The sequence below is a fragment of the Mauremys reevesii genome, linkage group 1, assembly GCF_016161935.1.
Source record: "Mauremys reevesii isolate NIE-2019 linkage group 1, ASM1616193v1, whole genome shotgun sequence".
Classification (NCBI taxonomy): Eukaryota; Metazoa; Chordata; order Testudines; family Geoemydidae; genus Mauremys; species Mauremys reevesii.
In genome coordinates, this window is record NC_052623.1 from 304,408,542 (window position 1) to 304,431,806 (window position 23,265).

General features: G+C 41.3%; 1 protein-coding gene across 2 annotated transcripts in view; it reads right to left on the bottom strand.

The window, feature by feature from the left end:
* ANO6 (anoctamin 6) overlaps positions 1-23,265 on the bottom strand; it is a 99,683-nt gene that overhangs the window by 26,879 nt on the left and 49,539 nt on the right. For both annotated transcript variants that reach the window (XM_039509372.1, XM_039509381.1), the window contains exons 3-10: positions 19,499-19,627; positions 8,091-8,156; positions 6,390-6,668; positions 5,386-5,499; positions 4,112-4,227; positions 3,592-3,726; positions 1,742-1,847; positions 1,018-1,078 (exon numbers count right to left, since the gene is read on the bottom strand). In XM_039509372.1, the coding sequence (XP_039365306.1) occupies positions 1,018-1,078; positions 1,742-1,847; positions 3,592-3,726; positions 4,112-4,227; positions 5,386-5,499; positions 6,390-6,668; positions 8,091-8,156; positions 19,499-19,627 (1,006 nt within the window). The remainder of the gene's footprint in view (positions 1-1,017; positions 1,079-1,741; positions 1,848-3,591; positions 3,727-4,111; positions 4,228-5,385; positions 5,500-6,389; positions 6,669-8,090; positions 8,157-19,498; positions 19,628-23,265) is intronic.

A 23,265-nucleotide genomic window follows, 5' to 3' on the forward strand; every position in this document is an offset into this window, starting at 1 on the left:
TGAGAGGAAATGTCCTGACCGCTCGCCATCTCCCTGGTGGGAGGGGAGGAGCAGGGAGAGGTCTCGGACCTGGCTCCCCACTTCTCTGAACCCAGCTGCCATCTCACGCTGCCTCCTCCACCACATCCACTTCCAGGCTTGCTCTGGAAGAAGAGATTGTGGCTTGGTGAGGACATGGGTGACACTATGAAGCGGTGGTGGAGGGGAATGGGAAGGAACCCCATACACATCTGCACACCTCCTGTTCAGGAGTGCATGCGTAAAGCAGAGTCCTGTCGATGAAGAAATTGGGAAGTAGCACATACTACTACTTCTCTGCTACTTGGCAGGTAACATGGGCCCCCTTGTTAAGAAAATTCTGGTTCTGCCTCTGCGGTCCAGTGAAACAAGACACTTTCTGGAAAAATAAACTGCCTTGTCCATTGAATCCAGTACAGAATAGAATCAGTCAGTGGGAACCCCATGATTAAAGAGACACTTTCACTGCCACAAGATGTCCCTAGTGCTTGTAATTACTGCATGTTTAGTGTATCAATTATGTAAATGAAGAAGGAAAGAAATAATTACTAGAGTATATAATAAATGGCTTTATTTTTCCCATTGCCTTTCTCAGTCACGCAGCTGCTAGTAGGAATAGACAGCTCCAAGAGTCCTTGGAGAATAACAAGTCCTTTGCCAGACATGTTTAAGCATGTGGCTCCTGCTGGCTTAACATTGGGCAGTTCTAATCCCTTCTTCTTACTTTTCTCCAAATTTAAAAGGATGAAGCAAACACTGAAAAAAACCCCCAACATTTCTATCTTCCCCTGGAAGTTCTCAAATCAGTCTCCAAATGATGCTAAAAAGAGTTACTGTCATGCTTAATTTTTTCATGTGAAATCCCTTTTGTGATATTGCTGAACACTAGAAACTGAAATAGTTGTTCATTTAGCTACACTTTTTGGCATATGTCTTAGGTCTGCCCAAAATTAGATGACAAAACTGTAGACAGAAAGCAAAACCTTGAAATCGACTTACCCCATATTCCCATAAATACTGCAAATACTAGTGTTCCGAAGCTATCAAATATACACAGTTTCTGTAAAGAATTAAAAAATAAACACTTTAGCTATAATGGGTCAGTAATTTTTCTACATAGGATAAGAATGCTGACAGAATGTTGCACATTTTGATTTTAGTTTTACATGGTTTAATAAAGAATCTTCACTTTTCCTCCTAGTATTTTTCCAATATACAAAATCAAGGAAATTAAATGCAGAAAACCTACATTAAACCTACGAGTCAAATATGTAGCAAAAGGATATACAACTGCTGTCGTATCAATGCTCCACCAATTCACTGTACTGGAAGAGGAGAGACAGTACTTCAGTGCTAGGAATTTCAGTTGACACGACACACACACATTGTATGCTCTCTCTCACATACACTCACAGAGCAAATGAACAAGTAATTCTGACAAACAAGAAGTGACACGAAAAACATTAACCTATTTAATAAGAAAACACTGTTTTGATATGGCAATTGTGGGGTTGCCCTCTGCCTTTTCCTTCCAACATTTCCCTTTTCATGTGTTTCTCTCTTATGCCTTTCATATTTCTGTGCTGAAGAAACATTAATCTTGCACTGGTGGGGGGAATAACACTGCTGCTACTTTACCCCATGGATGGTGTAAGAGAAAATACAAAGGCTATTGTAAGTGAACTTAGAAGCCCATTTCTGCAGGATGTAAATGGCACGTTACCTTAGAGGATTCACAGGTGATAGTGAGGTTCCAGTATGTACATTCACGATCACACTGCGGGCACATTATGATGTTGCCGCCGATGTTGGGATCACACACTTCTTGGCTAAAAATAAAATCAATCAATTACACAAACACGAAACTCAGACTACCGTTAATGCTTGTAGATGGTGTGATAACTCAGTGAAGTAAGGAATAAGTTGCTAAGTGCGCTGCTTTCAGACAATGTGCCTCCTCCACTTCCACTCTTAGCCTTCAATATACTGCAAATCAGACTATGAAGCTGGAAGGAATTATCTCCCATTACTCTTGGTGCTATTCTCTAAAACAAATCATGTTAAGAAGAAAACAGAGATCTTAAAAAATCCTATTGTTCACATTTTCAGGATTTCAGGGTGACTCTTTTACCTGATTTACAATGGGCAAACCCACCCTATAATGTTCAGTCTGAGCATGGTGGTAGGGGAGGTCTGACCCGGAAAAGTGAGGAATTCTCTTCAGGCCAGGGAGTGGCTGCAGAGTCACTTGGAGTAGCCAAAGTGGCTGAAGTAGTTCTAGCTACAGAGGGCGCAAGAGGATCAGGGGATCTGAATAAGTGCAGATCCAGTAGCCCCTTCCCACCAATGTCTCTTTTCAGGGTGTAAAGGGGGAGTAGCATTTCCCCTGTGCTGCTGTTCTGCCTATTCTCCTATAGAAGAGGGGGGGAAGGAATGTCTTGAGTTCCAAGCAGTGTCTTTTAGCAGGCCCTCCACCCATATGTGAATTTCATCTATGAGAAAGGTTTTTCTCTCCCTTAGGGAGTAGCAAACATAAATGGACATGCTATGGTAACCTGTGTTGAAGTTTTGATTTTTCACTGTTTTCTTTACATTTTTACATTATATGTGGATTCACATAGAAATGTCAAACTATAAAGAATGAAAAAACCCAAAATCTTAAATACAAGTCATTCGTAACCTCTCATGTCTGTCTATTACTTTTTTGCCCTGTACACTACATCTTTAACTTCGGAACCAAGCCAGTGGCTATTCTTATTCTCTGTGTTTGTTTCTCCATTAACCTGATTTTTGTTCGGGCAGGGATTGATCCACCACTCACTGTAGTCAATGGGAATCATTTCAATGACTGACTAAGTATTGGATCAGGTCTTTAGTGAGCCCTTTCCATCCAGTTTCCTTGATTCTGTTTCAGATGCTGTGCTGTATTCTTTATTTTCTCCCCAGGATTTATTGTCATTTTCTTTCCCTGTTTTTTAATTTCCTTTTATGTATTCTTTATTTTGAAGGCAGAAAACTGATTTATATTTTGGGATGCTCTTTTAACGTTTTAGTTGCTTTAATCATTTTGCTCATCTGCCCCTTTCATTCCATGTCCTTTTTATTTGACATGAATGTCTCTGTATATTCTGATTTGTAAAAGCCTTTGGGCCATAACGTGCCATCAGATTTATAGCACAACTCCCCACTGATTTCAATAGGGAGTTCCGCTTAAAAGCTGATGGCATGATATAGCTCTTTGTTTGCTTACAGGATGTCAGGAACGAGAAGGAGGACAGAGAGTAGAGGAGGGAACATGCACAATGAGAAAGGAGGATGCAAGGGAAGTAGAAGAAATAAGAGGGTGTCAGAGGACTTTCATGTCCCTTGGACTAGATGACCCAGGAATGTTCTTGTTGCTCTGATATATACTTGTCATTTTCTTTTCACAGTGTTCATTCAACAGCACCATGAACTTCAATCTGGGATCACTAACAAGGTTCCCTTTTTCTTATGCCTAGAAAACTCTATGCTATTTGTGAGTATTCAGAACTGTGTCAATATGAAAATATATTTGAACTGTCCATCCGGTACCTCCATGTGCAGTTGTCCTTTGTTATGTATCCATACAAAAAACAGGCAAGTCCTACTACTGCTGCCACGATCAGCATGTGAGTGTAAAAACCAAGCCAAGCAAAATATATTCCAATTTTCTCTCCATAATATTTCCTGTGGGGGGAAAAATACTCTTTGAAAATGCAAATAACTCCACATTTCTTTCTCAGACAGCTGTCTATTCCAAATATTTAGGGCTAGACTCTATTTTCATATTTTTACACTGTGTGACTGCAGAAGTACAACAGCTAACCATTTCTGTGAATTTGCATGATTTTTTATATTTGCATGAAATACCTACTTCTCACTGAAGCTCAGTTTTGATTGGTTACATGTATCTTATAAAGTCAGAAACAGAGCATGCTCAAATGTGTGTGCAGATATGGGCGTACATATCTGCAATTAGAATTGAGGCATGAATCTTCAATGTACCAAGATATGAAAATGTTACCTGAATTCCTAGGTCCTTCTGAATTGTACTGATCATATGCATACCCACCTGACAAGATCCAATGGCTGCAGTTTGTAAAAACTTAGAGGGTGAGCCCATTCCTTGTAAAGAAGATATCGTTCACTAGGGCATTTGGGGTCCTCTAACCGGCAATTGAATCTAGACTGCAAAAGAGAATGAATATGGAAACACTGTCCCATAAAATAACCGCTTATAGTACCCAAACTTTATGGGCGGCTGAACCAGTTTATATGACTAGACTGTAACTGTACCAACCAGTGCCTCTTCAGCCCCACTGGCTGTGTGAAATCTGATCCCTGTGGAGCTACACTTATGAGACTAGTGTCTGGAATAATCTCTTAGCCCAAGTTCCATTGCAAATTACAAAAAGGAGTAGGAAGTAAGCAAGCAGTGACAGTACAGAGGCTTGTCATTAAGGACCCATTCTTGCAAATACTTATGCACATGCTTCATTTTAATTATGGGAGTCATCTAATTGAAAATAATGGGGTTTAGTCATGTGCTTAAACATGCATTTAAGCAGTTGCAGGCTTGGGGCCTAGAATTGGGAAAAGAATCAGTTCTAATTAAAAATGAGACTTTAAGTACCTCTTACATACTATCAGGTCCTTTCCTCAGGACAGTGATGTACTACAATGAAGGCTGAAAACTCTGGAGAATAAATGCAGGGCTTTCAGCATCTGTTTCAGATTCAAAAGAGGGTACAGATGGAAACAACCCTTCATTTCCTTGCTAGGTTGGTTGTAAACATATTTGGTGAAAATGTGAACTTGTATTAAGAATTTTTAATGGCGTTTTCCATTCTCATTCTATAGTGCAACAAGAAAGGTGATGAAGAAGAACATTTGACTTTCCCCTCTTTGAAAGGGAAGTGATGCATCCTGGGAGTTTCTGGCCATGGAGCATCATAGAAGATATAGACTGGCTGGGGAGCCTGGCCCATAGAGGACAATAGGGACATGAGGCAACTGAACTACATACAACTCCCATCAGGCACCTCTGCAGCATTTCCAGATAAAAATATTTCAGTTTCTGGGTGTTTGGTTTTTGAAAGGAAAATTGAAATCTTCTGTGAAAAGACACTTTTTGTGGCAAATTCTGTTTACTGGAAAAATCAATATTCCTCTGAAAAAGAGTTTTGAAGGAATATTTTCTTCCAGCCATTGTCTCCAGCTATGACAGTCAGTGAACAAATAAAATCAATGCCCATATGTATTTTGCTATAGGAATCATACATATGTCTTCAATCAGCATACAAATTTATTCCCAACTAAGATATCTGTTCCAAGCATTGGACTTACATCGTGAAGAGGAAATGCTGCCTTGTAGATCCCAGAGTCCAGGAGTTTGTTAATACCAAACTTTTTCACATTGTCTTTTACTGCATATTCCACACGGGAAAGAATAAAATGAACCTGAAAAATACAAAATGCCCTGAATCTCTTGCAATTTGTAAGTGAGGAATATAAACTATAATTGTCATAAAATCATAGATTATTAGGGACCTCAGGAGATCATCTAGTCCAACCCCCTGCTTAAAGCAGGACCAAACCCCAAATTGCCCCCTCAAGGATTGAGCTCACAACCCTGGGTTTAGCAGGCCAATGCTCAAACCACTGAGCTATCCCTCCCCCCTGAATCACAGATGTCACCACATCTATGATTGTGACATAGATGTCACCACAGACTCAGACATTAAAGGGGCAAGTTCTCTACATGAAATTCACTGTACAAGGCCACTGCCCCATTTAAGTCCCACTTAAACTCTATTTTGGGGCATAAGTGGAACCCAAGTTGGACAAAGGTTTGGAATTTCACCTCATTAGATCATCCAGTCAGTTTCCTAGTCAATGTAAGATTGTTCCCTACATTTCTAATGTGTCAGGAGGGTTGGTTGTTATTGGTGATGGTGGTTGTGTTGCTCTGATTGACTTTGGCATCGTCTACACTGTGGGGGAGGGGGATCAATCTAAATTACGTAACTTCAGCTACCTGAATAACATCGCTGAAGTCAATGTACTTAGATCGACTTACCGTGGTGTCTTCACCGCCGTGGTGAGTCGACTGCTGCTGCTCCCCCGTCAACTCTGCCTGAGCATCTCACTGAGCTGAGTACAGGAGTCGACGGGAGAGTGCTCGGGGATTCATTTATCATGTCTAGACTGGACACGATAAATTGATCCCCGCTGGATTGATCGCTGTCTGCCGGTCCGGCCAGTAGTGAAGACATACCCAAAGGGAAATAAACAAATGTCTTTGTGTGGGTTTAGAGACAGAAAAGAAATAAATCTTTATATTGACTTACAATTCGGCTTCTGGTTGCAGGGTTGAAGAAGATGTCTTTGTCTTGAATGTAAAAATCAGACATACGAGCCTTTTCAAATGGGGCAGTGAAAAACTCTTGCTCTGGTTTGATGATATTTTCATCCACTCGGAGGAGTCTGCTAAACCAGTTGAAAGCTGAATCTCGGGTTTTCAGGTCACTGGGCTTCAGAGGCAATTTGATGTGCATAACCTCGGCATATGTGCATAGCACTTCCCAAGGCACGTGCACTTTTACAAAAATAAGCTTTTCATCTAAGACCTAAAGTGAAAGAATATTAAAAATATATGTGCACAAAAAATGAAAGTAAGGAGCCCTTCATAATACTTTTAAGTAACGCAGATTTTCCCTTCTTTTTAAAACCCGTAGAAGATCAATTCCAGGTTATATTCTTTATCCAATTTAGTGAACATCTCATTAACTTCTGCAAAGACACTGAAGGGAGATGAAAACTCTGGAGAGAATGGCATTTTAAAAAGATCACTAAATTGTTGCTTTAATGGTAACACCTTGCAAAATATTTTACAAAGCAATTTAAATTTTAACACACGTTACCTATATGGATTTCTTAATGCTGTTTATAGATCTAGTCCTCAGGAAGCTCACTATTAAAAAAGATTTTGAACCATGAGCATTGCAGGATTACCAAAACCTGCACAAATTTACAATGTACCATTTACAAGTAGCAATATATCCATGCTGGATTTTCTCCTAACAGTTCTCCATGTTGCAAGCTGAGGTACATGCTATGGTCAGAGGGCCAAATCATGGGCTGGGATGCACAAGTGGAGCTTCCACTGCAAGTTTCTATCTAATCAAAAGCCTAAAGATGTGGATTTTGAGCCCAGTTTGTGAGGAAGTGGCATGCTCCAGAGCTCATTATATTAGAAAATAATCATAAAAATACTTTGTGCCAGATTCTGTGCAGCATCTGCTGGGAGCCACAGCACAGAAGATGCAGCCCAGGAAGAAAGGAAGGGAAGATCCATCTTTGTGCTGCCTGGATTCTGGGATACTGCGGTGGCTAACGTGGCCTCCATTGTAAATAAGAACATCCCCAGTGGCTGCTTCATCTTTTAGCAGCCTATCCAGGGCTGCCTACAGACTGGAATGCAGCCCAGAATCTCCACAGTGCTGAGCGCTACAGCTACTCCCACTATGCTGGGACTTGCAAGGAGCATCCACCTAGGGCCACTTATGTCAGATCTATGGCTGCTCTTTCATTAGGCGAATTCTCCCCAGCCCCTGGTGTCCCAGTTACAATTTCTATATGCCACAAGGGCAGGGGGCAGAACTGGCCCCTTAGAATGTTTATAGGGCTTCATGTTTTCAAAGTGCTGAACAAACTAACTATTTAATTTTCCCAACCCCTCTGTGAAGTAGGTTACTACTACCTCCATTTTGCAGAGAAAGAAACAGACACAAAGCTTAAGTGACTTTGCCCAAGGCCACAGAGCAAGTCAGTGACAGATCCATGATTTCAGCACAGAGACTCCTGGCTCCTAGCCAAAGAATAGGGAAAGAGGCAGCAGGGGGAACCTCTTGTGACCCCAACATTCGGATCTCATAGGAATAAAGAGGGGGAAGAAGCTACAGTGCATTCATGGACTTCATTTCCTTTTCCATATGGAGCCAAAGTCTTCCTTCAGACACATTAGTCCACACAAAGGAAAGGATACTCACCGATCTTGTTGCTTCAAGTTGCAAGCCATTGCTTATCAGATTAGACTCATATGCTTGCCTCTTCCTCTGTTAAAATCAATTGCAAATAGTAAAATATCTTTGTTTGCCGATTTATGTCATTCATATAAAGTAGTGTACATAAAATAAAGGAACAGTATTGTCAAACAAAAGTGAAGAATCACTCAGATGCTAAGTTATTATCCTCAATATCTACATTATAATTGCTATGGCAATCAGTGCTCTATTAACCACTAGTCCAGGCCTGCACAACATGCAGCCCACGGGGGCTCACCGTGGTGGGTGAGTAGGTGGGTTCACTGTGCGGCACGGGGGGGGGTGAGTAAGCAAGTGGCGGGTGAGGGAGGGGGGCTGAAGAGGCGGGTGGGCAGTGGCGGGGGGTGAGGAGGCGAGCTGGAGGGGTGGGGGGCTGAGGAGGCGAGCGAGGAGTCAGTGGCTGACCTGTTCTACTGATCTGGTTTGGCTCCCATCCCCTCTCCAAGAGTTGCAGCTGTCCTGAGGTGCCTGCCTTCCACCCCATCCTCAGTCACACCTCATTCATTCAACAGGTCAATTGATTACAAAGTGGGGGGAAGATCTTATTCTACTTCTAGCAAAAAGACATTTTTCTTTTACCTGAATTATACTACCTTAGGGGCCTGCTATAACATATTACCAAGGTTCAATACTGCTGTTTCAGTGGGGCAGCGCTGGGGAAGGAGGGTTTGTTTCTGTGGGGCAGGCAGTGCTGGGGGGGGCATGGCGCTGGGGGTGTGTGTTGTTTTTCAGGTGGGCTTGGCGGCGCTGGAGGTGGGGTGGGATTGGGGTTCGGCCCGCAGCTGTTTTCTTTGGAGTAATATGGCCCTCGCCGCTTTATGAGTTGTGCAGGCGTGCACTAGGCTTATACTTTTTTCTAAAAGCAATAACACTTTAAAATGCAGTTTTGTGGAATACCTGCTCTCTTGGATTGCTGAAGGCACTTGACCTTTAGCCCATGTTTTACAATTACAGGTGGGCCAAGCCACAAGTTCAGATCTTGACGGTATCTAGCATTTTAGTCTGATGCATCACAGAGATAGTAGGTCATCCCCAAATTTTGTCTCTGTGAAAACGGTCATCCACATTGGCAATCTTCTCCTCCTTTTCACATCTAATTTAACCACTGAGGGAATCCCTCCCAGTAGCAAACATTCTTCCCTTCCAAAATCTTGCCATGACAACCAATCCCCATTTCCCTGCCAATAGTCTGCAATTTTTTCCGTCTTTCACAATAATGACATAACCTTATATTATGTTTCTAACTAAATCCTTACCAATCTCACAATCCATAAATGCACCATCCTAAAATTGAAAAGCTGGAGGTTAGAGCGGCTGGAGGGGAAGTGGTGTTGTCCCAGCAGTCCTCAGTGTCCCTAGGTGGGGGCAGAGCCTGGTTTCATAGCCTTTTAATTTATGATGTCTCATCTTAGTCATATTTCTTCTTGATGCCTGCTGTCATTTAACTAATACATGAAGCACAAAGACAGAAAGCCTCTTTTTTCTAGAGAACGTAAATGTTGATACTGTGCTTATTTACATGTGTCTAATCCTTTTTTTAATCTTGCTAATCAGTTTTCTTCAATAATAATAGCATGGCAATGAGTTCCACAAGTTAATTTGGTCTTCAGAACATTAAAGGGAGATCTGTCAGTCACCAAGAGAACATGGGCTCATCAGGCTTAAGGCATCCTGCTGATAGTTGGGTGGGAGAGACTAGAAGAAACAACCCTCCAATCTTATTATTGCCCTCTCTCATGATTTTTTGGGAGCTTTTCTTAAAGCTGCTAGTTCTGTCATCAAGAGATTCTCCATTTCGTTTTTTTCTTTAAAAAAGTAAGTTTCTATTGCTCATGGTTGCAAGACTAATGCTTGAAAATGTGAAGTGAGTGTACCGTAAAGGCCCATAAACCTGAAGGCAAAGAAAAAAGAAACCCTATATAGTGGAGTTATATATATCGTAAGTTTTAAGCCAATCTCATGATTTCTGCAGGACTGACTCATGATTTTTGAACACTTGGGACTGGTAACACTGCTGACTCCACCCTGACTGTCAATGATAATTTTTAATAATTGTACTTGGAAAGAAGTTCTGGACCCATCTCCCTGTAGCCATTTATAATTCCTGATTTCTCTCCTGACCCAGTAGGTGAGGTGAGAAAGTGGGAGCAGGATACAAGTAGGGCTGCCACAGGAATAGAGACTTTATTTCCAGGAGTTCCTCACTACCCTCAGCCCTGCCAAACAAATCTCTCTACCAGACTGCAGAACAGGTGTGGTTGCCCTCCTCCCTTAACTTAATGGGCTCATTCATCTTTCTTACCTCACTGCAAGATAGGTTATCTTGGCACACAACCAGTTTATGTAGCTTGCTGTCTTTTGCAGACCCAAGCAATGGCATAAAATGGACCTAAAATATGATATTTGTTTGTAGTGTTTATTTTAATAACACAGATATTGTTCCTTTTCTTCAGGCATGACACATTCAAAAACAATGGAAGAAGTAATGTTTTTTTAAATTGTTCAAACCAATTTTCTGTTTGTCAGGTAGCTAAACTAATTTAGATGAATAATATTTGATTAGCAGGAACAATTTAGAAAAAGATTGTTTACTTATGAAATCAAACCTCTCATATCCTGCTAATCTAGAGTTCTCTGTAAACTCTCTGTAGAAATCGCTGAATATCATATATTTGCTGTTGGTTGTTTCTTTGTTGTCTGGATAAAGATTTTTTTTTTAAATTATTTTTATGAAGCATGGATTGTTTTATCTTCATTGGTGACCATGATCAGAAACGAAGGTTCTGATCCAACTCTCACTGAAGTCAGTGAGAGTCTTTCAATGTAAATTGGATTAGGACAAAAACCACATTATCTGTTAATTTATTTTGAATTTACCTTTCTATTGTTGCCTCATTAGTTTTCAACTACAAGCTATTTAAGGATCCCAGCAGGAAAAAAAAAAGGCATATTGGAACACTTACTGAAACTCTAATGAGTTGTAGCAGAAAATAGTCCATGGGGTCTAAACTGAGCACATCAATTGCGAGGATTTAAATTCATACTTCATGGGAGAAATTTTAATCTCAGACATGCTCAGCACACTCTCAGATATCTTATAAAATTTACTTGAAATGCATTCCACCCATTGGAGTTTGGAATCTAGTCCTCAATTGTTATGATTTTCAACAGTGCTTGCTATGTTAGTTTAAGGTAAACTTCAAAGGGGTCAAAGTTCAAGTTCAGATGCTTATATGAAGCTTATCAACTTCATATACATTAAGTGAATTGAAAAATACTCTTTTTTATTTTTAAAGTGCAAATATTTCTAATAAAAATAAATATAAAGTGAGCACTGTACACTTCGTATTCTGTGTTGTAATTGAAATCAACATATTTGAAAATGTGGAAAACATCCAAAATATTTACATAAATAGTATTCTATTATTGTTTAAGAGCGCCATTAATCACAATTAATTTTTTTAGTTGCGTGAATAATCACAATTAATTTTTTTAATTGCTTGACAGTCCTTAAACATGGGTCAATTTCTGCCCTCAGTTACACTCATGCAATCCCATTAGAATTATTAGGGATGTGACGCTACTGAGCTGTCACACTGCAAAGTGACTCTGGTGAAAATCCCTTGACCAGGCTGACTTTCTCCATTACAAATTCATTCTCTGATCATTCAGTTCTACCATCTTCCTTCCTAAATAACTGTCCTACAATGGGATGTAGGCAGTGTGACCTACTGGTCAGAAGAGGAGCCTGGCCTACTGGGTGGAGAAGAATCAGAGGGTAGAACCGGAGGTGTGGTCAGAGGCCCAACTAATGGCTGGAGCCAGCAGTCAGAACAGAACCAAGGTCAGAAGCCAAGGTCATAGTCTGCAGATTCTAAGACAATGGTTGGAGCCCAGTAGTCAGAAATTATGAGGAAGATAGGAATGAGGGCTGGAACTGGAGCAGGCATAGGTTAGAGCAAGGTCCAGTACAGGAAGCAGGCCTGGAACAGCTGCAGGCAAAGAGCACATTGAGTAGCCACTGTGCAGCTCTTGCTTCAAGGCTTGAATGGTGATCTGTTGGCCCTTTTGTCTAATCAGGGAGTATAGTCACCTTGTGAGGCTTTAATGGTCCCTGCTGAGCTCAGTGGGGTGCTAGGTAGGTGATCATTCCTGGAGCTAGCTGAGGTCCTGACAGTACCTCTACACCGCCCTTTGAGGGCTCCTGCTAGGGTCCTTCAGCCCTGGCTTGTCAGAGTATCTTCCATGAAATTACTGCAGGAGACAGGGAGTATGGACGTTTTCTTTTGGTTTCCAGAATCGCTCCTCTGGTCTGTACCTCTTCCAATCTATCTAGAGCAGGGGTTCTCAGGACAAATTTTTTGCTGGTGACCGCTCTCACACTTTTTCCTAGAGTGCTTAATTAGCTTTAGGAAAAACAAATAAATATGCACATAGATATGTCCAAATCATTGTAATTTATTTATTGCTAACTAGTAAGTCTGCTGTGAAAAGTGATATTAACCAACATACCAGTATCACTTTTCACAGCAGACTTACTCAGCCCTGCCAAGCCTGGGGACAAATTAAGCCCTGGATATCTGGAAGGACGGGGGAGGCAGCCAGGGGCTAGAGCCTGAAGCCCGCAGCAGGATGCTGGGGCCTGCCGCCATGCAGCCAGGGCCCAGGGCTGAAGCCCAAAGCCTGAGTCCCACCACCCCGGGAAGGTAGGGAATTCACCAGCTGCCAGTTCCTCCAGTGTTGTGCCCCAGGTGTCGGCCCAACCCGTGTTGGCAGCCCCAGCAATCAATACCAAGGAAGCACATCCAGGAGCAACAGGGAGGGGGAGGGAATGCTGCTTTGCCCTCCCCTCCCCCCCAATCAGAGCCCAGGAGGCTGTGGCCTCAAGAAAAGCCCCTGGTGGCTGCATGTGGCCAGAGTGGCTGCATCTGAGAAATGCTGATCTAGAGCTTCCCCTGACCCGCTGGGAGTCAAGGACCAATGAACTTTGTATTCCTCCTATCCCTGGACAGTAACTGGAGCGTGGATGGAGAAGATGGTCTATCAGGTTGGGGAAGGAGGTTGTTAATGAACCATTTGGGGAGACAAACTTAAAACACGGGTGCATTCTGGGAGTTGAAGTTTGAAGGCCACTGGGTTTAATTCAGTGGCCACTTCTGAATATATGGATCCTAACTCTCATTAATTTTAATGAGTCAATGACCTAATTTCTGCCCTGATTTACATGTCACAAAATAGGGTTGTGTGGAGTGCAATTCAGGTCAGAACTTGTCCCAGTAGGTATTATCCTTACCTATCAAGGGTGAAATCCTGTTTCCATTGAAGTCAATGGGAGTTTTGCCATTTTCTTCCATGAAGCCACAATTTCACCCCAGGAGAATATACCCCTTTGGATCTATTACTCTTCAATAAACCAGAGTTCTAAAGCTCTGTACACAATAAACCCTTGGGTAATAGGTATATAAAGCTGCCAGGAGAGTCAAAGAAAGAGTAGTACAAACAAGGAAACTTTCAGTCTTTAAGCACCTTGAATTACACAATGTGCTGGATATAAAGTTTGGCTTTTTTTCAGTTTATTATTGATCAGGGACAGACAGTGAATATGCAGTATTTAAAGTTGATTATAAATGACAACGTTTCCCATTTTGGTTACTTGTAATAGCATTGCATCATAAAAGTAGTAGTCAATTTGCCCCAAATGAAAATATAAACAAATAAGTAATAGAGCATGTAAAAGATAACATAAAGATTAGAGATTACTCCAAGGCAAATAAAATCTTTATACATAAAATATTTCCACATCTTTCTGGGAATTCTGATAGGCCAAAATGCTAATTCTGTCATTAAATTTTCTATTTATTAGTATTTTCCCAGGCTGTAAAATTGCACAACAAATAAATAAGCCGTCCTCCTTTCCACCTCTTAGTTACCGAAGCTTTTGTTTTATTCCTCCCCTCCCCCATTTTCAATTACTCTAACTCCCTTTATTTCTTTGTTTCTCTCTCTCTCTCTCATAGCAGGGTGCAGTAAGACCCAGAGAAAATCCAGTGCATTGCTTGGAAGGAAACAGGAAGTTTTACATGTCTATACATAATTTGCTTATGAAATGAAGTGGTGTAGAAGGCTTTGGCCTCAATATTCTCTGCACAGCAGGTGCTCTGAAATGAAAACAAGCATCTATGCACTGGAGATACCTTTGAAAACTGGGTTTTAATAGTGCACATTTCAGCAGAGATTTTTTTGTAATAAACCTAAAACCATCTAATAAACAAGTGAGGTCTAATTGCACAGAGTGAACAACAGAGTTGATGAGGGAGGGACAGCCCAGGCAAATCCCGCCTTTATCTCAGGAGCAAATGTACTTGGAGCTGGCCCTCATCTACTCTATCATCAAAAAGGCAGAAACCTCTCACCTTTTAAAGCTGCCAGAACCCTATTCCTTGACTAACAGATAAGGAAAGTGTATTATTAAATCCATGACAGCAGTATTTGATGTGTTTTTCAACATTTGGAGAAATTCACCACAGGATTCTGGTCACATTGAATAACTCACTTCCTCTCACTCCACAGTACAAAAACTTCCCAGATTAAAAGGGAAACAGTCCATTTTTCTCTACCCTCTTCTTCCTCCTCCTCCTCCACCTTTCACTGTCCTCTCGCTTCTTCCCTTCACTCATCCATCACCTGGTCCATATCACCTCCCAGCTTTGAATCCTTTTACTGGTTCTCCATCTATGAATACATCAGATTCAAACTCCTTGTTCCGGGCTTCAAGACCCTGCATAATTCTGACTCTCCCTAGTTCTCCATCCTTGTCTCTTTTTGTGTCACCAGCCATCTCCTTGGCTCTACTGATACCAATCTCAACATAAAGAACGAGGAGTACTTGTGGTACCTTAGAGACTAACACATTTATTTGAGCGTAAGATTTTGTGGGCTAAAGTCCACTTCATCAGATGCACGTTTGTCCTAAGCTCCTATAACATTGCTGTGCCTTCACACTGTCCCTATTCATGGAAGGCCCTTTCCTAAAGGCTACTACCTCTCTACGTTCAAATCTTTCCTGGACACCCACTTCTACTGTGAGTCCTGCAAAAACGTATCAGATTGATAATGGCAGAGTTGATAAGTGATTGGAAATAGTGTGTATATATCACGGAAAATACACCCTCCACACTAGTCTCCACCATGGCCACTTGTATCCCACTATCCCCTTTTTTTTTTGTGTCCTATGGACAATTACAATGATTTGGACATATCTATGTGCATATTTATTTGTTTTTCCTAAAGCTAATATGTAGGTGTATTACTGCACGTACACAGAGCCTCACGGACTTCAGTTGGGCTCCACAGGTGCACAGCAGTCTGGGCACATGCAACAAATGACAGGATGGGGCCTTAGATTGTAAGCCCCTGGGGACAGGAGACTGAACCTTCTTTTATGGATGGAAGGCACCTAGCATAATACTGATACTCTTATTGGTCTGATAATTCAAGAGTTAATTTTATCCACATAATAAAATACCAATAATTTATTGCACATGTTTAATTTTCATAACTATTTGGAAAAGACACTCATTTTAAAAAAATACATTTGGGTTCTGACCAAAAATGACAAACAAAAACATAAAAATGTAATTGATACGACAGTGTTTCCAAAAGGGCAGCGTTTTGTTTTTAATTACCTCCCCACTTCATTTTATTTTTGGTACTTGTGACCATGTGTAAAGCTACATCCACCCACTGTTGTACTCTATTAAACACCACTAATGACATTCCTTATGGCTGCCTCAGCAATGCCAACTGCAATCCTGTGCAATGAATATCAACCCATCTAGCTACAAGGCTTTTTACTCCTACTCCTCCTTTTCCCTAAGGCAAGTCATTATTCATAAACCTGCTGCTTTTGGTATTGTGTTGTATCCTTGCCCGTCTCCAGCAGAGTCTATTAAAACTCAAAGATTTAAGAGAGAAACGTTGCTCAGATACAAGAGTGAAGTCCTGTGTTACACAGGGCTGCCTGGGGGTGGGCAAGTGAGGCAATTTGCCCCAAGCCCCGCAGGAGCCCCATGAGCCCTGGCCCGGCGGCGGTCCGGGTCTTTGGCGGCATTTCGGCGGCGGGGGCCCTTCAGTCGCTCCGGGTCTTTGGCGGCATTGTGGCGGCGGCGGACCCTTCAGTGCTGCCGAAGACGCGGAGCGACTGAAGGGCTCCCCGCCGCCGATGACCCGGTCCTCTGCCAGGTAAGTACAAGCGCCGCAGCTCCCCCGCTTTGCTCCAGGCTCCCTGAATCCTCTGGGCAGCCCTGGTGTTAAAATGCACCTTTCAAGTTTAGGGATGTCTATATAATCCTAAAATTAAAGGGACAATATCGAGGAGTCCAGGATTAAAATGTGACCTACAATGCCTATGCACTGTAATAATATGGCTGGGAATGTTCTCTTGGTTCTAGAGATCTCTATCAACAAAATCTGCTGTTGGGCACATTGAAGACATTAAATACCCATGTTTGACCTTTCTCTGTAGCAGTTCATTAGCACTATTCCTACTGTAGCACTAACAAGACAGTGGTGTGAATAGGAAGCTGACGTATTACGGGGATTATGGTGGAGGATCAGAGTGTTGGGGTGACATGGGAGAAGAAAATATTGGGGGAACAGTATTGCTGGGGGAGGGACACGGAGAGAAGTGAGTGGGGAAGGTATGGTGTCGCTGGAGTACATTTGTGTGTATGTATGAGAAACAGGTGTTCTAGAGCAGGCATGTGGAGTGGGAAAAATGGATGGAACAGATTAGAGCAGGGGATTTAAGGCAAAGTGGGAAGAGGGCGTTTCCTTGACCTGTTTATCTCCCTCCACCCCTCAGGCTTAGCCCTTTTGTATTTTGTCCTGATCCCTTTCTTATGTGCATAAATTTAATGCTGAAAACTTTATCTATGTAAATGTTATACACTTTAAAATATGTTGAGGTTGGAGTTCATTGAAAAATAGGATGCATTTTTCATGAACATTTTCATGAAAAAATTATCCTTTTTTTCTTGTTGAAAACTTTTGGAATTTGAAACTTTTTGACTAGCTCTTTCTGGGGCAAAGGACTGTGAGGAGAGAGACATAAGAAGTGACAATCTGCTCTCTTTCTTCGTGCTCCTGCCCTAGTCAAGATTATTCTTTTTAACACCCTATTTCTCCCTGGTGCAGAAAAGAGCAACAGGGATGATTAAAGGCCTGGAAAAAACTTTCATCTAAAGAAAGATTTAAAAGATTGGGGTTGTTTACCTTGGAAAAGAGATGAATAAGAGGGTCATTATATATGCATATAAAATAATAAATGATATCAAGAAGGCAGATCAGAAACTTCTATTCTCCCTGCCTTATAACACAAGAAGAAGGGAAAAATTTAAAAAGTGGATAATTCAGAACTGATGAAAGGAAATACTTTTTCACGCAACGTGTAATTAGACTGTGGGATTCAGTGCCATAGGAAGTCATTAAGGCCAAGAACCTGACAAGATTCCAATAGGGATTGGGTATTTATATAGTTTTCAAGAAAATCCAGAGTTGTCATAATTAATGATGACTAAAACTTTGGAAGGTCTATTAAACTTTTTGCTCCTGGGTTTAAGCCAGTCTCTAACTATTAGAGACTAAGATGAGACCTATATTTGGAACAGACTATTGAACATCTGTTTACTGCTGGGTTCTAATACCTTCCTCTGAAACATGTAGCTCTGGCTACTGAACTAGATGAACCTCAGATCTGATCCAGTCTGGCATTCCTGTTTCTATGTTCCTCCTCCCACCCACTCGTAACACCCATGTTTTTCCTATAACTCCCAGCAATGCCCTCTCTTTCCCATTCCTCTCCGTGCCCCCACAACTGTTCTCCAAATTAACCCCTCCTCCATATCCCCCAAAATCCTGGTCCTTCAGGACACCCGAGTTCTCTGCCAATCATCTACTACCCCTAGTGATCCTTAATATGTATCAAGTCAGTGATGAAGCCCCAAAGCACTCCAGGTGCTGATGCTTTCGTTACAGAAATCTAACCCTGTGAAGTGCACAGATGGATCACCAACTGCAAGCTTGGCCCCAAGCTCCGAGCCATCTGGGAGCTCAATCATGGAGCTCACCACTAATCCCACAGTTTATGATCATCCCTCACATTCAAGGCCAGATCCTTGGCCCCACTGCTGGTTGCTTTGTGCTAAAGCTGCCCGTATGGGGCTGATGGGGATTTCCTTTGTGTAGGCATAGCCCTGAGCAGCTTAATGCCAGGACAGCCAACCGTGTGCTCTCTATTCCCAGCATCTTCCTCCTGCAGCATGGTGGGGCATCTCAGGAGCAGGAGGGAGTGTGCTCAGAGTACGCTATGCCATCCTGTGCTACTGAAATGGCCCTAACAGGTCATTCCAGCTGGTGCAAGTTGGGGTAGTCCTGTGACTGTTACAGCTTGTGCCAGCATCCAAACCAGCTTTCACCAGTGCTCAGGAGAGGGGGAGTGGAAAAGTGGTGGAAAACCACTCCCCTCAGTGTGTAAAGCAGAGCTCAGCCACACCTGAGGATCTGGTCCTCTCTATCTATAGGTTTCCACAGTGAAGGCCTGGTGTGCTCCGGTGCTCACTTGAGTGTCTAGGTCAACACAGTGACACTTCTGGCTTTGGTACCTTTCTAGCAAACTTGTGGAGGAGCCAGCCTACAACAACAACGATGATTCCTTGATTGTTCTCTCAAGGGAAGTGGTCTGTGAATTAAAATTGCCCTATTCTTCACTGCCTAAAAATCAGTCTTTATGAGTGAAACTTGGGAGTTCAGAAAACTTGCTGCTGCTGAGAACATGTGGGCTGAAAAATCAGCAGCCACAGGGAAAACACATGTAATTTTTGACTAAGCAACATATAAACATCTCTATTCCTACTCTTTCCCAATTCCCTGAAAGAAGTTTCACAGGCTAGGTTAAGCATTCCAATGCGCAGACATGCTGGTTACTCGAAACAAAAGTGAGAAATAGTGCTTAAAATACAAGTCTGGCTTCACTCTGAGCTATAGAATGGGTGACCTTTTTTTGGCAAATAGTAAATTCACTGAAATATGCAGTTTTCAGGGGCACCGATACTATTTGCCAAACTTCATTTAGATAATAGTTTCAGCCAAAAAAAAAAAAAAAAAAGGGAAAAACAAACAAGGAAAAAAGGGACAAAAATACTGAGAAAGTCAAAACGTTTTGTAACATTTCATTTTGACCAATTCCTCTCCCGTCTTCCCCAGCTTTCAGTTTGGCCTGAACTGAAAAATCAATTATTTTTTCCATGGTAATTATGACCAATGCCTCCATGAAACAAAACTGAGGAACACCTTACCATTTGCTTTTTATTCACACTCTTCTTGCGATTCTCATTTTTGCTCTCATCTTCATACACCAAAACAAAGTCAATTCTTCGTTGGCCATCGTTAAAGAACAAGGAGTCAGGTTTTTGATCAAACTCTGCCTGTAAGGAGTGCAGAACATTTTAAATATGAAGATCTTTACAAACCAGTTCTTTTTGTTTATTGACTACATACAGAAGTTGAGGAGTAGAAAAACTCAATGTCAAGTCATTACAGTAGCAACAAAACTCAGGATCATACTGTTCTCTTTTGTAAAGAGCCAGGTCTCTGTATGACATAAGGACAGCAGAACTTCTACCTAATTTTCTCCTTCAAAAATTGCAGATTAACTTTTGCAAATATGGCAATGGAAGGATCTTGGGTGACAGTACCATTACCAAATAAGGCATCTGTCAAGTAACTTACATACCATTGTGATATACTGTTACGGATAATACCTGGCTTCCCATCTTTCCCAGAAACTTTGCCAGAAGTCTGAGCTTCTCAACAACTGAAAAATCCTTTCATGGCTCCATACACACTAATATCTATAAGAACCAGTGGCACGTGCATGACCCTGAATCAGAGAAGGATACGGTCACAGTGCAAATGCATTCACAAAATGTAACACCTCCCATGTGGATATACTTCTTATTTTTATTAGCAAAATCTCAGCAGGCACAGAACATTGTTAAACGCCACACATCCATCATGTTATAATATATGCCAAACTCAAAAAGATTAATATATCCATAAACCATCACCCAGTCCCTAGAGGAACATAGGATAGATTGTCATATCCACTAATAACATCTTAATGTGTTAATTCATGTGTATGACATTTTAGGCACAATTGATGATGGGTTTGATGGAGAAATTTGAATGCTGGAGTTACATTTTTGCAGTTAGTTTGTGGGAATACTTGTGGGCATCACCACGTGTAATCATGCTTAAGGTTAACATTTCATCACGGTTATTTTTAGTAAAAGTCACAGACATGTCGTGGGCAATAAACAAAAATTAATGGAAGCCAGTGACCTGTCTGTGACTTTTACTAAAAATCACAGGGGAGTGAGGGGCTGAACACTAGGGGGTAGGACTGAAGCCTGAGCCCCGCAGAGGGGGACTGACAGCTGCAGGGCAGAAGCTGAAGAGGTCTCTTACAGTCACGAAATCCGTGATCTTCATGATGAAATTGTATCCTTAATAATGCTCATCCTCATGTCCATTTTGTTAACAACTAAACCTTAATGTCATTAGAATTCTCACCCAGTTTGAAGAAGTGGGTGTCTGCGTGGATTAGGTTAAACTGGAAGATGTTCATGACATCGGGCCAGATCCTCAGCTGCTGTAAACTGATATAGCTCCACTGAAGTCAATGGAACTATGTTAACTTATTCCAGTTTAGGATCTTATTTCCAAAGTTGTATGAGAGAAGATATGTATTCCTGAAGGCTTGCAAAACTGCTGAAAACAAGAACTTCTTTCCCTGAGTTTACTATATTGACCCTGATATCAAAGTAACGACTTGTATGAGGCAAGATAAGGTTATATTCTTCCTCCTTAAGCAAAATAAATACACCTCTACCTCGATATAACGCTGTCCTCGGGAACCAAAAAATCTTACCGCATTATAGGTGAAACCACGTTATATCGAACTTGCTTTGATCCACTAGGCACAGCCCTGCCCCCCTGGAGCACTGCTTTACCGCGTTATATCTGAATTCGTGTTATATCGCATCGCGTTATATCGAGGTAGAGGTGTATCTCTAAACAACAAACAGGGGTACAAAGGTATCTGGAATGGCTTTACTCACTGTTGTTTGAATGGTAATGTTACTTATTATTACTAACGAGTTTAGATATAACTGTTATAAATTACTCCAGGCTTTAAAGGTTTGGGATAATTCATGTTTAAAACTTCTTGACATCCAGCATCTTTAGCTTATTGCAATGACACAGAGTATCTGTCTGAACCAAATCAATCAGCAGTTCTCATTTCTTAGAATTATAGGAGTTAGAGCTGAACGCGACCTACTAGATCATCCCACTTGGCCATTCAAGGATTGTCTGCAACAGCAGTAGTTTTAAATATAAAATGCAGCACTGCTAGTGCAATCTCCAGACTAGTTTTAAATGTCTTGTAATTGGGCTTAGCTGCATGGTGTCTACATTCTAGTGTGGAGTTAAAATATCAAATTACTGTAAAATAGTTATGTTTTGTTTATTAATTAGCACCCTCTTTTCTCCTGAAGCAGAACCTGATCATACTTTTACAGCTTATCACGTTTCTTGGAATTAAAATAAACAGTGGAGTGATGTTAGACATTGGATTTGTATTTTTAGCATACTGATTCTACCTTGACAACTATACTATCATTTGCATTTAAAAAAAATGAAACAATATGAACTTGGGAAAGAGCCAAATGACTAAAATCAACTCAGCAACCAGGTGTTCGAAATATAACAATCATACTAAAAAGAATGTATAACATTCCTGTTACTTAAGGGATAAAGACAATAAATACTAAGTGGGCCAATCTCTATGCTCATAATTACAATAGACTCTCATATATCTAAGTCTATAATAGAAAGGGGAAGATAGAAGTGACTTGTATACTTAGGTAGCCAAACACCTTCCATTATAAAAGGATTCTTGTAATTTTTTAAAGAGAAATTCTAACACCTCTATTGTTTGCAGAAGGCCTCAGACATTAGAAAAACCTCAGGTTAGAGAAGAGACTTTTCTTTGTCCCACGAAATTCTGTTCAGGTTTTCTTGAGATTTAAACTGTTGAAAATTACTATTTCCCTCTTCTCACTTGCATTCCTCAGGAAAATTCTGGCAGTATTTCAAAATATCTGAACATGAACATTCTAAAGATCTGGGCATTCACCCCCACCGAAGCAGCAGCAGATACAATACTGAAAATGCAATTGAAGTGAGCTGTTGTAGCAGCTGTTGCAGTGGGAGTGGGGGAAAGGGAAGAAAGCCAGGCCAGATTTCTGCCAATCATTCCCCTCTTTCTCCCCCTTGGACCCAACACATGGCCCAGCAGACTATGCCCTCCCCGGGCAAAAAGCTTTTTTCAAACTGCTGGCTGGTTTGGTCCTGTAGCTCAAATCGTAAAAGTCCATGTTGCAATGCTGAATGTACAGCGTTCAGACTCTTACGATGATGAATAATGGGGGGGATTGTTACGGTTGCACATAACAAAATTTTTGTTTGTTTTAATAGGAAATTACATTAAAAATCCAATGTTAAAATAAAGGCATTTAGGTTGCAAAGTTAAGCTCTCAAAAGTAGGGCCGGCTCGAGGTTTTTTGCCACCCCAGGCAAAAAAAAAACAAACAAAAAAATCCCCCAAAGCTGCGAAAGGTAGCCAGAATGCTGCCCCTGAAATTGTGCTGCCCTAAGCATGTGCTTGGTTTGCTGATGCCTAGAGCCAGTCCTGCTAAAAAATTAGGAAATGACAGATTTAAGGTTGCCCATTCCACCTTAATTTGGCCCCCTCGTGTGCATGCATTACGAGGCAGACTTTAATTACATGATCACTGAGGCCAGTGTTTTCCAGCAATGAAAACAGAGTAATTTCAGATTTTTCAAGCTGTATATTTTGGAAATTTCAGATATGAATTATAGTGATACAAAAAATACACATATCGACAAACCTGAGCAATACGTAATCCTCTACAGCAGGAAACTGCACTGGGGAAGGGGATAGGAGACAGTTGCACAGGAGAGATGGAGGACAGATGCT